Source organism: Lycium barbarum, chromosome 1 (genome assembly GCF_019175385.1).
Source record: "Lycium barbarum isolate Lr01 chromosome 1, ASM1917538v2, whole genome shotgun sequence".
Classification (NCBI taxonomy): domain Eukaryota; kingdom Viridiplantae; phylum Streptophyta; class Magnoliopsida; order Solanales; family Solanaceae; genus Lycium; species Lycium barbarum.
Window position 1 is genome coordinate 166,487,383 of NC_083337.1, and position 13,110 is coordinate 166,500,492.

General features: G+C 33.7%; 2 protein-coding genes across 2 annotated transcripts; one reads left to right on the forward strand and one right to left on the reverse strand.

The window, feature by feature from the left end:
* Nucleotides 1–277: 277 nt before the first annotated feature.
* Nucleotides 278–4,241, forward strand: LOC132605618 (actin-like). Its single transcript, XM_060318787.1, has 5 exons — nucleotides 278–543; nucleotides 636–709; nucleotides 1,420–1,813; nucleotides 2,649–3,262; nucleotides 3,991–4,241. The coding sequence occupies exons 2-5, from the start codon at nucleotides 650–652 to the stop codon at nucleotides 4,054–4,056; spliced, it is 1,134 nt and encodes a 377-aa protein (XP_060174770.1). The 5' UTR covers nucleotides 278–543; nucleotides 636–649; the 3' UTR covers nucleotides 4,057–4,241.
* A 3,148-nt stretch (nucleotides 4,242–7,389) lies between these two features.
* LOC132605625 (probable protein phosphatase 2C 4) lies at nucleotides 7,390–10,908 on the reverse strand. Its single transcript, XM_060318792.1, has 4 exons — nucleotides 9,057–10,908; nucleotides 8,853–8,966; nucleotides 7,851–8,115; nucleotides 7,390–7,758 (listed from the first exon to the last, which is right to left on the reverse strand). The coding sequence occupies exons 1-4, from the start codon at nucleotides 10,707–10,709 to the stop codon at nucleotides 7,643–7,645; spliced, it is 2,148 nt and encodes a 715-aa protein (XP_060174775.1). The 5' UTR covers nucleotides 10,710–10,908; the 3' UTR covers nucleotides 7,390–7,642.
* Between the last annotated feature and the right edge of the window lie 2,202 nt (nucleotides 10,909–13,110).

Sequence of the window (13,110 nt, forward strand, 5' to 3'; positions counted from 1 at the left end):
ATATTTAGATTGGATATAGTTTGATCTATTTATATAATTAATTATTGTATGGCTATACATACATACATGAAGAAGTATATCTTTTATCGTTATATACATTAATAAAATAAAGAATATTTACCTAACGCTGTAATTTAATTAACATGTCAAAACACACTTTTTCATTTTACCAAATTCACTTATAATGGAAAGTTACATCTAGTTACTTTATCAATAACTTCATAGTGTAAGAATTCTTTTACACCTTTAGGATATAAAAGTTAAATTCACCATAAAAAGTTAATAATGAAACAATTATTAGAAGTTAGCAGTTATGAATGTATGAGGCCTGATTAGTCAGAGGAAAATGAGAGGATAGCCAAGATCGTAGACAGCAAAAAATGCGATTAATTTCCACCAATGACTTTGCAATTATAACCAATTTCAGCTTTAAAAGTTTCAGCTTTGGCTCCTCATTCTTCCTCAGTTTCTTCCTTTTTCTTGTTGTATATATTGGAATTCCAGCCTAGTGTTCCAGGACCTTCCCCACCCTATAATTTTAAAGTAACCTCAATTTTCCTATGATTTCTCATCTCATTGTCTTTATGTTTTAATTTTGCTCAGTTCTGATTTGAGGATTTAAATTTTGTTGATAGGTGTTTGATAAAAAATGGCAGATGGTGAGGATATCCAGCCACTTGTCTGTGATAATGGAACTGGAATGGTTAAGGTACGAAATACTTAACACATTAAATTTTCCAAACATTCATTAAAAATAAACTCTATTAAGAATAATTTGAATGGATAAATGTCATTAAAGGATAGCTCGGAGCACTAAACTTTCGCTATATAAGGGATTCGATGAAGGACTAGATCATGTTGACTTTACACAAATTTATGCCAGGACACCCATTATTTTTTGGCCATTTAGCAATACGTGTTGCTGAAATTTCTACATAATAAGTTTGTCACGACTTGCCAGAATTATTAGAGATTTGGTTCTAGTGATCGTCAAGATTTATGGCAAGGCAATCTGACGAAATTTTATGGTGATCCGCTAGAAGCGACAAGATTTGGTTGCTAATTTCTGGCGATTGTCAGGTTTTGTGACAAAGCAACCTGATGAATCCTAATTTGTGAAGATTTAGAGGCTGATTTATGGTACTGATTTTTGGCCGCAAATCTACTTTTTTAAAAACATTTTTAAACGAGGTAAAATTTAAATAGTGACACTGAAAGATCCTGTTTGTGCAAATCACCCTTAACTTTATCGTATGCAAACTTATTTTGCATTTCAGCGAGAGGCTAATACCACGACTTAAATTGCTCACATGGTGACGACCCTTACCATTGCGCCAGTGCTCCCATTTAACGGATAAAATGCCACTGATTTGCCAATTATATATTCCTCTTTTTGACTTGTGTAATGTGATTTCATAGGCGGGATTTGCTGGAGATGATGCTCCAAGAGCAGTATTTCCTAGTATTGTTGGTCGTCCTCGTCACACAGGAGTAATGGTAGGAATGGGGCAAAAAGATGCATATGTAGGAGATGAAGCTCAATCCAAACGTGGTATTCTCACTTTGAAATACCCTATTGAGCATGGTATTGTTAGCAATTGGGATGATATGGAGAAAATTTGGCATCATACTTTTTACAATGAGCTTCGTGTCGCCCCTGAAGAACATCCTGTTTTACTTACTGAAGCACCCCTCAACCCAAAGGCTAATCGTGAGAAGATGACACAAATCATGTTTGAAACGTTTAATACTCCTGCAATGTATGTTGCTATTCAAGCTGTTCTATCCTTATATGCTAGTGGCCGTACAACAGGTGAATAATTTTTTCATATTCATCATTCTGCATTTCCTAATCTTGTTCAGAAAGTTGAAGCATTTAGAAATTTCATGTGGCACAAACATCGTTTTGCTGTAATATGTCAAAAGCAGTATCATTTGATAGTCCCTTCATCCCAATTTTATGTGGTATTGTTTGGTTGGTATGGATTTTAAGAAAAAAATTAAAATCTATGGTCTAAAACAAGCAAATGGACGTAAATGGTTTCTCATATTCTTCATTCCTCTGTATCTAGTGTTTGAGAGTTCAATCACCTGAGAAAAATTTATCCATTCAGTACGTTATGTAGGACCTAAGAAAGTTCTTTTTTTATTTTGTTATTCCATCCAAAACTTCACTCTCTTACAATCCATGCAACCTAGTGAAAATACGGTATAGTGGAAGAGAAAAAATCTATATATATATATATATATATATATGATAACTATTAGTTGGAATTAAGTTCTAATCATGTTAGTACGGTTACTTCAGGTTGATGCTTTCTACGAGTACTTCAGTCTTGTCATATATTTATATGCTAGTGGAAAATATAAGGACTTCTAATGTTGTTTACTTTTATTTATAGTATAAAATTGGACTTCAAATGGAGTGACATAAATTGTGAAGATTCATAAATAGTCAATCCCAACCAAGTAAAGCAGTTGTTGTATTCAATTCTTATCAGCAGAGTGAGCATTTATTTTTGACTTGGCGCAAAGAAAGTAAACAAGAAAGAAATTTTGGTTTGCACAACTTAATCAATAATAAATTGTTCTAAGGAAACAGTGAGAACCTAGATTCTGCTATAACATTGATTGAATTTCACATGTAGGTATTGTCCTGGACTCTGGTGATGGTGTCAGTCACACTGTCCCAATCTATGAGGGTTATGCTCTGCCACATGCTATTTTGCGTCTTGATTTGGCTGGTCGTGACCTGACGGATCACCTAATGAAAATCTTAACGGAGCGTGGTTACTCATTTACCACTACAGCAGAACGAGAAATCGTGAGGGACGTGAAGGAAAAACTCTCATACATTGCTCTTGATTTCGAGCAAGAATTGGATACATCAAAGACTAGCTCTTCTGTTGAGAAGAGCTATGAGTTGCCTGATGGTCAGGTTATTACGATTGGCGCTGAGCGTTTCCGATGCCCAGAAGTACTTTTCCAGCCTTCAATGATTGGAATGGAAGCTGCTGGCATTCATGAAACAACGTATAACTCGATCATGAAGTGTGATGTGGATATCAGGAAGGATCTTTATGGAAACATTGTACTTAGTGGCGGTTCAACTATGTTCAATGGAATTGCTGATAGAATGAGCAAAGAAATTACTGCATTGGCTCCAAGCAGCATGAAAATTAAGGTTGTTGCTCCACCAGAAAGGAAGTATAGTGTTTGGATTGGAGGCTCTATTTTGGCTTCTCTAAGTACCTTCCAACAGGTTAGTAATAACTTGGAAATTGACTTAATGCAACTATGTTTACTGTCATTAGTACATATTGTTAGTCTGCTAGTGTTTTAAGTCTTTTGCCATATCATAACAATTGTTGGCATATATCAGATTCTTGTGGAACTGTTTCTTATTCTAAGTCATAATTGTAGTTCCAAAAGCGTCAAATTTGGTTAAAAGAACAGGACTAGTGCTTCTCACTGTTACATGCGTAACGTTCAGTTACATCAAAACATGTCTGATTCAGTAAGTTTCATCTGTATATATGTTCTGTTTCCTCCTATTACTCACTGACTCACTATTTATGTTCTTTTGTCATATCATAACACTTGTTGACATACAGTTAGTCAAACATCTCTATAACGGCATCATTTGTCCGGATGCTGTTATACTGAACATATAATATACCATAACATTAAAAATCGTTTAAGAAAACTTGGTCGTTTTAGTGAAATGTTATTATAGAGAAGTCTGACTGTATATCATTTTCTTGTGAAACTGTTTCTTTATTCTTAGTCATAAAGCCTTGACAACTCGCTTCGATTTGGCAAAGTTTAGTTCCTAAACTTTATAAAATTTGGTTAGATGATTGTCATTGTTACATGTGCAAAGTTCAGTTGCAACATATATGTTTCTGTTTCCTCCTATTACTCTCTGTCTCTTTCTTTATGTTCATTTTCCTGATGAGGCGATATACTTTATTTCACTTTGAATTGCAGATGTGGATTGCAAAGGCAGAGTACGACGAATCTGGTCCCTCCATTGTCCACAGAAAATGCTTCTAATTTCTTAGCATGTAACTATAAGTTACCTTGTTATTACAACCAAGGCAAAGAATTTTTCCTGAATTGGCAGAAAATACAGATTTTCATGTTGTGAACCTTTACTCTTTAACTGTAACTGGAAATGCTTTAGATGATATCTGTATGTTACATGCAGAAATATTGATATGACATCCTGTTTCATTTTACCACAGCAACAATCATGGTCAAATTCATAGGCAATAATAGTATCGCACGTGTGCTATTATGTTAGCTTGTTTTTGGGCTAGTCTGTGAACTATTGTGTCTAAGGAAACTATATGAGAAGATAAAATGTGCTAAGTATTATAAATATGGTAAAAACAGTAAACGGATCAATCCAGGCTTCTGAAGGTCTCAATTCTTCTAAAAGTATCAATCATCTATTCTACATATATCAATCTTTCTAAATCTTGTACTAATTTTTAAGGACGAAACTGTAGCTTTTGTACTCTTTTTGCTCCATGGTACCTGCAATGTCCAAATATTAGGCCCAATACCGAATTAGGCCTCCACACTTTGATCCCAAGTATTAGAAACCTTAATTTTGACCCAACCCAAAAAGAAGTGATTCAGTGAGTGGTATGATATTTGGACTTTTGGCCTTATTTTGTGTTGGTCTTTAATTTTTGGCCCTCAAGACACAAATTTTCCACGGAGCGTATCTATGTTTTTGCAATATAATATCCCACAAATTATACCCTGCCTCTTAAAAAACTTATGCCCCACTAGGCATAAGTTCGATTGTGAAATCCAAAATAAGACCAGCCTGTTTGAAGGGAAAATCGTGCCATTTCTTCAAAATATCATCCTTTCATATCAAAAAGCTACATCGAAAGAGGAGTATTAGATTTGCTAACATTTCTTTTTTTGAAAATTACTTCGACTCTCCAATCAAAGACCAGAAGCTTTTTCGAAAAAGAAAAAAAATTCAATTACCCTTATATTTGAAGAGAGATTATTAATGCAATTATACACATTTAAAATATGCATAAACTACCATCTATCGTCCACGCACAATGCATTTTTATCAAGTGTGTCCAGCTTCATGAATCTGGAGAGATATAAAATGTAGTTTTTGTAATTCATAAAATCATTTGCCTATTTATTAAAGTGATTTCTACAATTGCTAGAATTAAAATCGTTATCTAGATGCTTCAATTTCCAGTATTTCTTGATTGTTATTTTCTTTTATACAAATGTTGACTAGAGGTTATGGACCACATATGTGTAATTTGTTCATCCATAAATTCCCTGACCAAAATCCCTAATTTTTCAACGCACACATCATCTACCATACTTTCCCCCAAAAATGTAGGGGGTTTCTGTTGAATTTATTAAATGTGAGGAACTGAATTTTGAAAATTTTGTCTCATAAGCTTCAGGATTGATCACTAAAGTTAGCATCTACATACCTGAAATGTTGGCCCCAAAATTTATGACAAAATGACAGGTTTTCCTATTTATTGTTGATGAATTTGATACTCCTAACTTCTTCTTCTTCTACTACTACTCAACCTTCCCACCCAACTTCATTTATGCATTTACTACCCAAATTTAAAAGATTGGTTAGCAGTTAGCCATAAGAGATGATTTCATATCCCAGAATAGCTCTGACTCAACTTGGCCACTCCTGCTTCATGCAGGCTTTGGTGGTTATAGTAGCTCAGGAAGTCATAAATACATAAGTAACCGGTAAAAACTTTGGAGACCACGGTTTAAATTTTAATAGAGAAAAAGAACGCAAGGGGTCATTTAGTAGGAGGTATTTGATAAAATAATATTGGTACTAGCTTTGGATCATTTAATCCCTTGTTTGATGGTGTTCTCAACCTATATATTACTAATACATGTCCTATTCGGTATTATTCTTGTACATAGTAAACCATGGCATTAACAACACCAGTACTATTTCCATTTATACACCCTATTCAGTACTATATCGAAACTATGCAACGCGTGTTATTTAATACAACAAACCAAACTCTCGATAAAAAATAATGTTAGGATAACTAATCCCAACATAAATCGTTCCAGCATTACTACTACACCCCATCCAATATTATTTTTATACACCCCACCAAATGACCCCAAAATGATTTCTTCATGTCTACATAAGTCTTAATGGACAAAATTACCCATGATCTTTTTTTACCCCTCCCTTGGAGCTCCCGCCTTTTTGCTTCATTGATGACTTGAACTCATAACATTAGGGTTGTAGGTAAAGAATGCTTAGCACCTGAGCAATCTTCTCTTGTCAACTACTCATAACTTGACGACCTATTTGTACTAAATAACATGTACGTAATAAATAATCGAAGTGCATGAGCCAATCGTTTTGACAAAAAAAAAAAAGGGTACATACTCCCTCCGTTCACTTTTATTGATCCACTTTTGACTTTTCACGTTGTTTAAGAAATAATACATGAAGTGTGTATTTTACCATGATGCTCATATTAATTGGTATATAATGGTATTGGTTTTGGAAAATGATTTGGAATGAATAATTAATGTTAAGGGTAAAACAGGAAAAAAGAATTTGTCTTGTCTTGATATGTGAAAAATGACAAGTAAAAATGAAAATTTATTTTAAAAATAGTACACAAGTAAAAGTAAACGAGTACTTAGCAACCTTAAATATCAGACCATAAAGTTTGGTCCAGCAAGAATGAGAGAAAAATCATAAAGACGAAAACATCATAACAAAAAGGCAGATCAGAGATTGATTGCATGCCGCGTCCGTAAAGACTAAAGGAGAATTAATTATATTGACTTATTTTAGCAGGTGGACTTAATTGCACAAGTCATTGAAAATGAATGTGCCTATTGAATAGAATGAAAGAAGAAAAAACAATACTCTTAACAAAAAAGTATATGTTTGAACAGAATTCAGTTCACATGAAACGTGATAATTACTAATAGACACAACAACACGCCTACAGTAGTCAAAAGTTGAGCCGCCGTGCATTAGAAAAAGACTCAAAGTCTCCTTTTTAAATTTTTAAATCGAAAAGACAGTGAATCTAAATTTTGTTCGAATTTTTCAAAAATAAAAAGACTTTAAATATCTTTAAAAATGACATCAGATGTGTTTCAGATCTTCCAAAAATAATGAATTTTCAGAGAATCCGACACAAATGTAACATCACTTTCATACTCGGGCAATAATAATTTTGAAGAGACTAAGCAACATAAGTTGAAGCTTGTTTCATTTGCTTGGTGTAAATCAAGTTTAGAGCACGTTCATGAGTTATATGGCAAATGAAATAACATGCAGAAAATTGATACATGATGCTGCTACAAGTTCAAGACAGAAAATTTGGAGAACAGAGTTTCCTCTTAGAGATGTCATTTATTAAGGAAATTACACTTTATATGACAGCTTATACACTGATAAGGAGTTGATCTAACACCTTTACAATCCCATAATCACCCAGTACATTTTACAACTAAGTAACTCTGGTTCCAGGGCTTAGTTGCTATTTACAAAATGGTGACTTAGGAAAGAACAAAAATTGGATGTTTGATTTGTCATTTTTTTAATAGGTCTATACTCTCTTTTTTTTCCTACTTATGCACTGGATCTCCATATTCTCCCTTCCAAAGAAATAACAATTATTGAAACATCATCATGGTACCGACGTCGATCCCCTTGTGGTATTTCAAGCAGCTCATGAAACTCCATACCTGAAAATAAAACACAATCACACAGATTAGTCTAGTTCTCCTAAAAATTACTACTACATATTTTTCCCCTTAGCATAAGTAGAAGTAATTACCAGCTTTTTTTGCAGCACGAAACAATACTTTCTCGATGAGATGTTGTGCTGGATCTCCTTCGGGTGACCATGAGATGAAATGTTCGACTTCTAAAACGGCTTCTTCGTTTGTGAAGTACTGATAGAGCCCATCAGACGATAGTATCAAAAACCGGTCTCTTGGCCCTAACCTGTGATGATGGAGAGATGGAAGACAGCTGATGTAGGGGGAAGTCCCAACATAGTCGATTCTGAACATCTCAAGAAGGGCATTGTTCCATTTAGGCTGCAGGAGAGTGAGAGAAGTTGAAAGTTAATTATGCGTTTGAGCAATTTTAAGTAAAGAAAAGAAAGACAAGCGATCAAAAACAGAGCATATAGTTGTTGATTCAGTAATTCCACGCCTCATTTAGCCATCACTTAACATGAAAATGGTTTTTGACAAACAATAAGCCTGTTGGAAATAAGACGGCTAATTCTTTTGTACGTTTATAGGTTCTTGAAACAGTATTAATCCGAATAAGGGGCGCCAACATATTTGATTAGTAAACTTCAAAAAGATGCTTAAAAGAAAAGAGCATCGAAATTTTAGATGCCAAATGAACCTTTTGCATATTATCTGGTAGACAAAGAAGAAACAATCAAATTTCAGTTCTGTTTTTCTATCATAACGAAAAATAGAAGTAAATTATCCATGCTTCTAAGTTGTATAGCAAAAGAATTGGTAAATGCAAAATGTTGCTCACAGGAACAACACATGGATGCTAACAAGTAGCATCTGGTCTAATATGCCTTGAAATTACAGCAAAAAGTAGCTTTTGCCATGTGTTGCAAAAGGTTCATAAAAAAGCATAAACTTCGTTCTCAAACAAGATATATCAAATCTGTATGGTATGAATAAAGCCAGAATTCTTTCACAAGCACAACAAAGGGAATCAAAAGCACTTGTTTTTTTCCCCTTCTATACTCTCAAGGGTTGACTTATTAACAAGCTAAAAGGCAAATATAATATTCCAAAAGTACCTGTTTGAGGAAACCAGCACCAAAAGCCCTAGTAACCTTCAAAGAACCTTTCACCCGGTCATTCATTAAGGCACATGCATCATCTGGATGTTCACTTTTTATTCTTTGAACTTCCTGAAAACACAACAAAAAAAATTAAGTTATTCAATTGAACCAATTTATTAGCCTAAAGAACATCTAATATAAGAAAATAGATTGCCAAACCTCTTCAACAGAGGTGCTATGATCTGTACTAAGCTGAAAAGCAGTTAAGTTAGGTATACAATTCGACTCATCGACATCGAAAAGCTCAAGATCTTTCAAAGTTTCTTCATTGATCCTCTCTAAATCTTGGCTCCATAGATTAGGCTCCTTTTTCTGAGCTAAAACAGCTCGGCTATCGCCAACATTCATTATGTAAACATCCTCTCCTTTCATTAACATAACAAGAACACAAGAACCCATCAAAGCTAATTCAGGATTCTCCATATTCATCCTATCAGCTAGATCTAAATATGCCTCCTCTGTTTTCTTCAATGCTTGTGAAAGAGCTTTCAATACATCTGCATGATTAACTGATCCTGATGATCCATTTAGTTGCTCTTTCAATCTCCTGTCAAGTTCTAATCTTTCACGGTCCCATTCGCATCGCCATCTCCTTTGATTTTCTTCCCATTTCTTTGATACTCCTCTGTACCTATTCTTTGAACCCTTTTTCTTTTTCTTTAACCGCGAATCGGAAGAAAAATCGTCTCCTGCTGATGGATAATTCTCTTGCTCAACACATCTTGAACAACCATCTTTAGTCCTATCCCTTGAAATCTCATCATCAAGTGTCTGATTGGATTCTTCCACTACTAAACTTGGGATTGTAATATTATTGTCATTATTATCAGTATTAGATGAATCTGACTTGTCATCCCATAACAATCCCTTAAGCTCTTTGTGAACAGCTGGGTACAAATTAGATACCAAAAAATCAGGTGCATCAGGACCATTAAATCCATCATAAATCCCAACAAAAACCCAACCATGTTCTTCAGATACTACAACATGAACACGATCCTCACCAGCTTTCCCTTGAGCCCACTGAAGATTCTGATTTTCTAAAGAATCGTCATCATCCAAACTGAACTCACTGCTAAAATTCACACTACTAATAGTCAATTCATTTTGCTTCTCAGAACCAACAACCCAATCACTTTCTTTTACTGAAATTGACCCTTTAATTGGTGCAACAATAGAATTTTGACCTCTTGATAAGGTTTTCGATATAGCTCTTTGAAGAACCCGAAAAAAAGACCCTTTTCTTGATCTGGATCGAAGAGCATAACCATGTGAATAACTTCTCTGAAACTGATTATTATTATTATAAGAACAGTCACGAACCCTTTCCAGGGGGCCTGAATAAAGACCGCGATCAAGCGGGCCCGATTGAAACCCGCGCTCAATCGGTCCGGACATGAACCCGCGTTCAATCGGGCCTGAAATAAGGCCCGAAGTGAAAAGCGGGCCGGAGTGGATTGAATTGTTTCTTGGAATAGGTTGAAGTGGTATTGAAGCAAATGAAGTGGACGCCTCAAAAGCTGAAGAACGATCAATACTGTTGTAAGAATACAGATCAACAAACGCCGTTGATAACGGCGTTGATGTGTTGGCGCTAACGGAAGCACCGGAAATTGAACGGAAAGTTGTGGTTTCTTCTGAGTGGACTTTTGAGGATGAGATACGGGTCGGGTCGGGTCGGACGTAGCAGAATGAATGACCCAAATCTTCAAGCGGGTCGGAATTCATGAAAGGAATATCTTTATGGCGACGACTCTCAACGGCGGCGCCGCTAGTGAAACATACACTAAGCTTTCCTACGCCGTTTCCCATTGGAAAAAAAAAACTCTTTGAAAATCAATATAGTTCAAGTGGTTTTTTTCTTAAAGATTCATTGAAGAGTGGAGAGAAAAATGGGAGAAATGAGGAAGAAAGAAGAGGTGAAGCAGAGAGGAAGGGGGCGTTGACTTTTGGGTGGGGTGTGTGTGGGAAATATAAGTAAATGAAAGTAGAGAGAGAGTATAGTAACAGTGACAAGTTTGGAGTTTGGTCATTTGTTTGGTTATATATTTCTAAAGTATTAAATTCTACTCAGTTCCAAAAAACATATTTTATTTTTTTTATTAGGATCCGTTGGCCACAGGAATTATTCGTTTTTTTTCAGAAAATATTTATATTTGAAATTTGAAAAATAAGAATGTTTTTAAAGTTTTTTATTTTTTTCACAACTCAAACAAATACATATCAATAAAAAAATATAATTTCAAATATTATAGTCAAACACAACTCCAACTTTAAAACTTTAAAAAAAAAGTAAAAAAGTTTTTGAATTCTATGACCAACGTCTACTTAGTTTATGTTAAAAAAATTAACACATTTTTATGAGATGATTTAACAATTTAAGTTTATAAAATGATTTAGAATTATAAAAGTATCTAAGGTTTATTTTGAATCACATATTTTAAAAGTTTTTTTAAAAATTTTATGACAAATTAAACTAAAACAGTCTTTTTAAAATGGAAAAATTATTGTTTTTTTCCAATTACTTTCGGCCTTTAGTGTGTGGGAGGCGTTGACGTGAAGCTCTAGACTGCAGACGCCTCCCCACCCCCTGACTTTTTATCCCCCAAACGTCACCCTATTCCCTTTCACACCAAATTCATTACTCCGTGCAGCACGTTACTCCGCTTTCCATTTATTTCCATTTATGATGAAAGCCAGCACCGGCTTAATATAAAAAATAGTATCATATTTTTTTTAGTTTATCTTAAAAAGAATGATTTATTTTTATATTTAGAAATTATTTAATTTGAAATTTTTCTTTTATCTTTAATTAAAATTTAAATTCACACAAATATTTATGACTTGTTTTAGATTACAAGTTTCAAAAATCTTTCATTTCTTTTTTAAATTTCGTTCTAGTCAAATTATGTCACATAAAATAGGACAGAGAGAGTACCTTTTAGTTATATGATTATGAAATTTTTATTATAGAAAGTATTATAATTCAATTTATTGAAAATATCAATAAATTATTTTACTTAGAGCCCGTTTGGATTGGCTTATAAGCTGTTTTCAGCTTTTTTGAGTGTTTGGCTGGTCAGCTTAAAGTCATTTCATGCTTAAAATAAACTCAAAAAAACAATTGGATCCATTTGACTTAGTTTATCTAAAGCAGCTTATAAGCTGAAAACAGCTTATAAGCCAAAAAAAATAAGTTGGACTATCTCAACTTATTTTTTTCAGCTTATAAGCTGCAAACAGCTTTAAGCTGTAAGCCAATCCAAACGGGCTCTTAGTCCGCTTCTCACATATATAACTTTCCTGGTTTGGTTTTTCAATTGAAAGATTTGAAATACACCTTCTCCTATCGAGTTTCATGTCATCATTTCTTTCTACTCAATAACACTGAAAAGCGCTTTCATGTGTTAACATCTGTTGTAGTCTTCAATTTTTAAGTATAAACCAACTTCATTAAGAAAATATCTGTATACGTTTCTTGACCGTTATATTTCGTCTTCTTGATGTTATTTCTCATTATTTCTGTGAGACGTATGTGTCTAAACTTGGGTATAAGTTTTAAATCTTTTTGTTTTATGACTTATTTAGCTGTTTTTGTGTTCAATTTAAATCGTTATTTATTTTTTCATGAATTTCTCTTCTTTAATATCATTATTTAAGTGTTTTTTTTTTTTGCAATTGTCTCATACTTCTTCACGTGGACCCCATCTTATTTTTTTTATTTCTATTATGTAGAAGAGTGGGTCCCATCTTATTTTATTTTCTTATTTTAACTATATTAAAAGAGTGGGTGGACATCCAACCCACTCTTCTAATATATATAAAATATAATATTTCAATTCACATGTCTTACTTTAATTAAGTAGAAATATTTATTTAAATAACATAATTTTATATAATAAAATAGTTTAATTATGTAAATATTCATGTTAATTAATCTTAATTAAATAAAAAGCTCTATATTCTAACCCATTACAGAATGTATTGACCTGGGACTCGGCGCAAATAGCTTTTTACCCCTTAATTGAATAGAAATTAGAAAATAAGTAAGAATTTTCTATCTTACTATAATTTTAAATTGAATGTGAATTCAAGCTTGAAGTAGCGCTCAAGCTTGTTTTTTGTGTATAATAACATATTAATAATAGGCATAATACATACACAGAACACTTAAATTTAGTCTCAGTTGGCAAGTAAGCACTCCAACTTTTGG